A 1,609-nucleotide genomic window follows, 5' to 3' on the forward strand; every position below is an offset into this window, starting at 1 on the left:
AATAATAATAATAATAAAAATAATAATAATGGTTTCAAATTTTGCCACAAAGGCAACAATTTTTGGGGATGGGACAAGTCGTTTACATCGACTCCAGTGTTTCAGTGGTACTTAATTTATCGACCCCGAAAGGATGAAAGGCAAAGTCGACCTCGGTGGAATTTGAACTCAGAACGTAGCGGCAGACGAAATACCGCAAAGCATTATGCACGGCATGCTAACAATTCTGCAAGCTCGTCGCCTTAATGAGGTCAAACAAGGAGCAATGTCATTGCAAAACGAGCCTCTTATGTACACAGCCATCCTTTATATACTGACTGAAAAACGTTTCACTTGATCCGATCAGCCTGCTCGTGAAGTTAACGTGCAAGTCGCTGAGTACTCCACTGACACGTATACCCTTAAGATAATTTTCAGAGAGATATAACGTGATGCAGAATATGAGAAGGCTGGCTCTTTGAAATATGGGTACTACTCATTTTTGTCAGCTGAGTGAACTGGAGCAAGGTGAAATAAAGTGTCTTGCCCAAGGATACAACATACCACTATGAATCGAACTCACGATCTTATGAACGTGAGTTGAAAACCATAACTACTAAGCCATGTGCCTTTGACTGAAAAATAAAGATGGCGAAATAGCCAGTGTACTGACATCTCAACAAAATATAAAAAAAGTCACTTACAATTCTTTGCATCCAATTTTAATTTTGTGTCCTGGCTTATACCATTTATTGTCATATCTACAAGGGCATTCATCTTTTTCTACACATCTACCCTGTTTCAGAAGATAAATAATAAATTAATTATTAAAAACGAATGTGAAGAATGAAAATAAAGATAAAGGCGCCAAACAAAAAGAAATAAAAAGATCTAATGTTTTGGATTATGCCATTTAGTCAAAGAAAAATAACAGAATTAAGAGGAGTAGAAAAAAAATGAGGAAGGGTAATAAACTTACGAAGTATATTTACATATACAGGATTAGTATAAAAGAGTAGTTAGATAGCGGGATTGTAGGAACGGAAGTGACGACAAGGAGAGAAATCTAGCAAGAGAGAGGAAGATGAAGGAACAAAGAGAGGGAAAGGAAAGAATAATAGTGAGAGTGGAGTAGCATATAGTTATCAGTGTTTGCGCGCGCGCGCGGGTTGGTGGGTGTGCGGTGTAACGTTGTTAAATGTGCTGTTGTTATCTTTTTAAGTGTGAAACAGCATCTGATGCATTAAGAAATATTTAGTTCGTGCATTTAAGCGTCTATCAGTCTAATTGTTGATGAACATTTCGTAGGATTCAACCAGCACAGACAGACAAATTAAGCAACTTACTTCGTTGTTATCTTCCATGCGTCCTACATTGTCAAATAACTGAGTTTCTTACCTACACATATAGTAACAGAACACACAACCTTGCATACTAAGTAGCATAAAGCTGATTTAAATTCATGAACCCAAACCTATTCTATTCATCTTACACCATCGTTCACCAATCATCTACTGATATGGACACATATAGTAACAGAACACACAACCTTGCATACTAAGTAGCATAAAGCTGATTTAAATTCATGAACCCAAACCTATTCTATTCATCTTACACCATCGTTCACCAA

The 1,609-nt window shown here is 36.9% G+C and overlaps 1 protein-coding gene across 1 annotated transcript in view; it reads right to left on the minus strand.

Moving 5' to 3' along the window:
* LOC128246986 (SCO-spondin-like) overlaps window positions 1–1,609 on the minus strand; it is an 87,020-nt gene that overhangs the window by 60,676 nt on the left and 24,735 nt on the right. The window contains exon 11 of the mRNA XM_052970973.1: window positions 684–775. Within this exon, the coding sequence (XP_052826933.1) occupies window positions 684–775 (92 nt within the window). The remainder of the gene's footprint in view (window positions 1–683; window positions 776–1,609) is intronic.

The sequence above is a fragment of the Octopus bimaculoides genome, chromosome 10 (assembly GCF_001194135.2).
Source record: "Octopus bimaculoides isolate UCB-OBI-ISO-001 chromosome 10, ASM119413v2, whole genome shotgun sequence".
Lineage (NCBI taxonomy): Eukaryota > Metazoa > Mollusca > Cephalopoda > Octopoda > Octopodidae > Octopus > Octopus bimaculoides.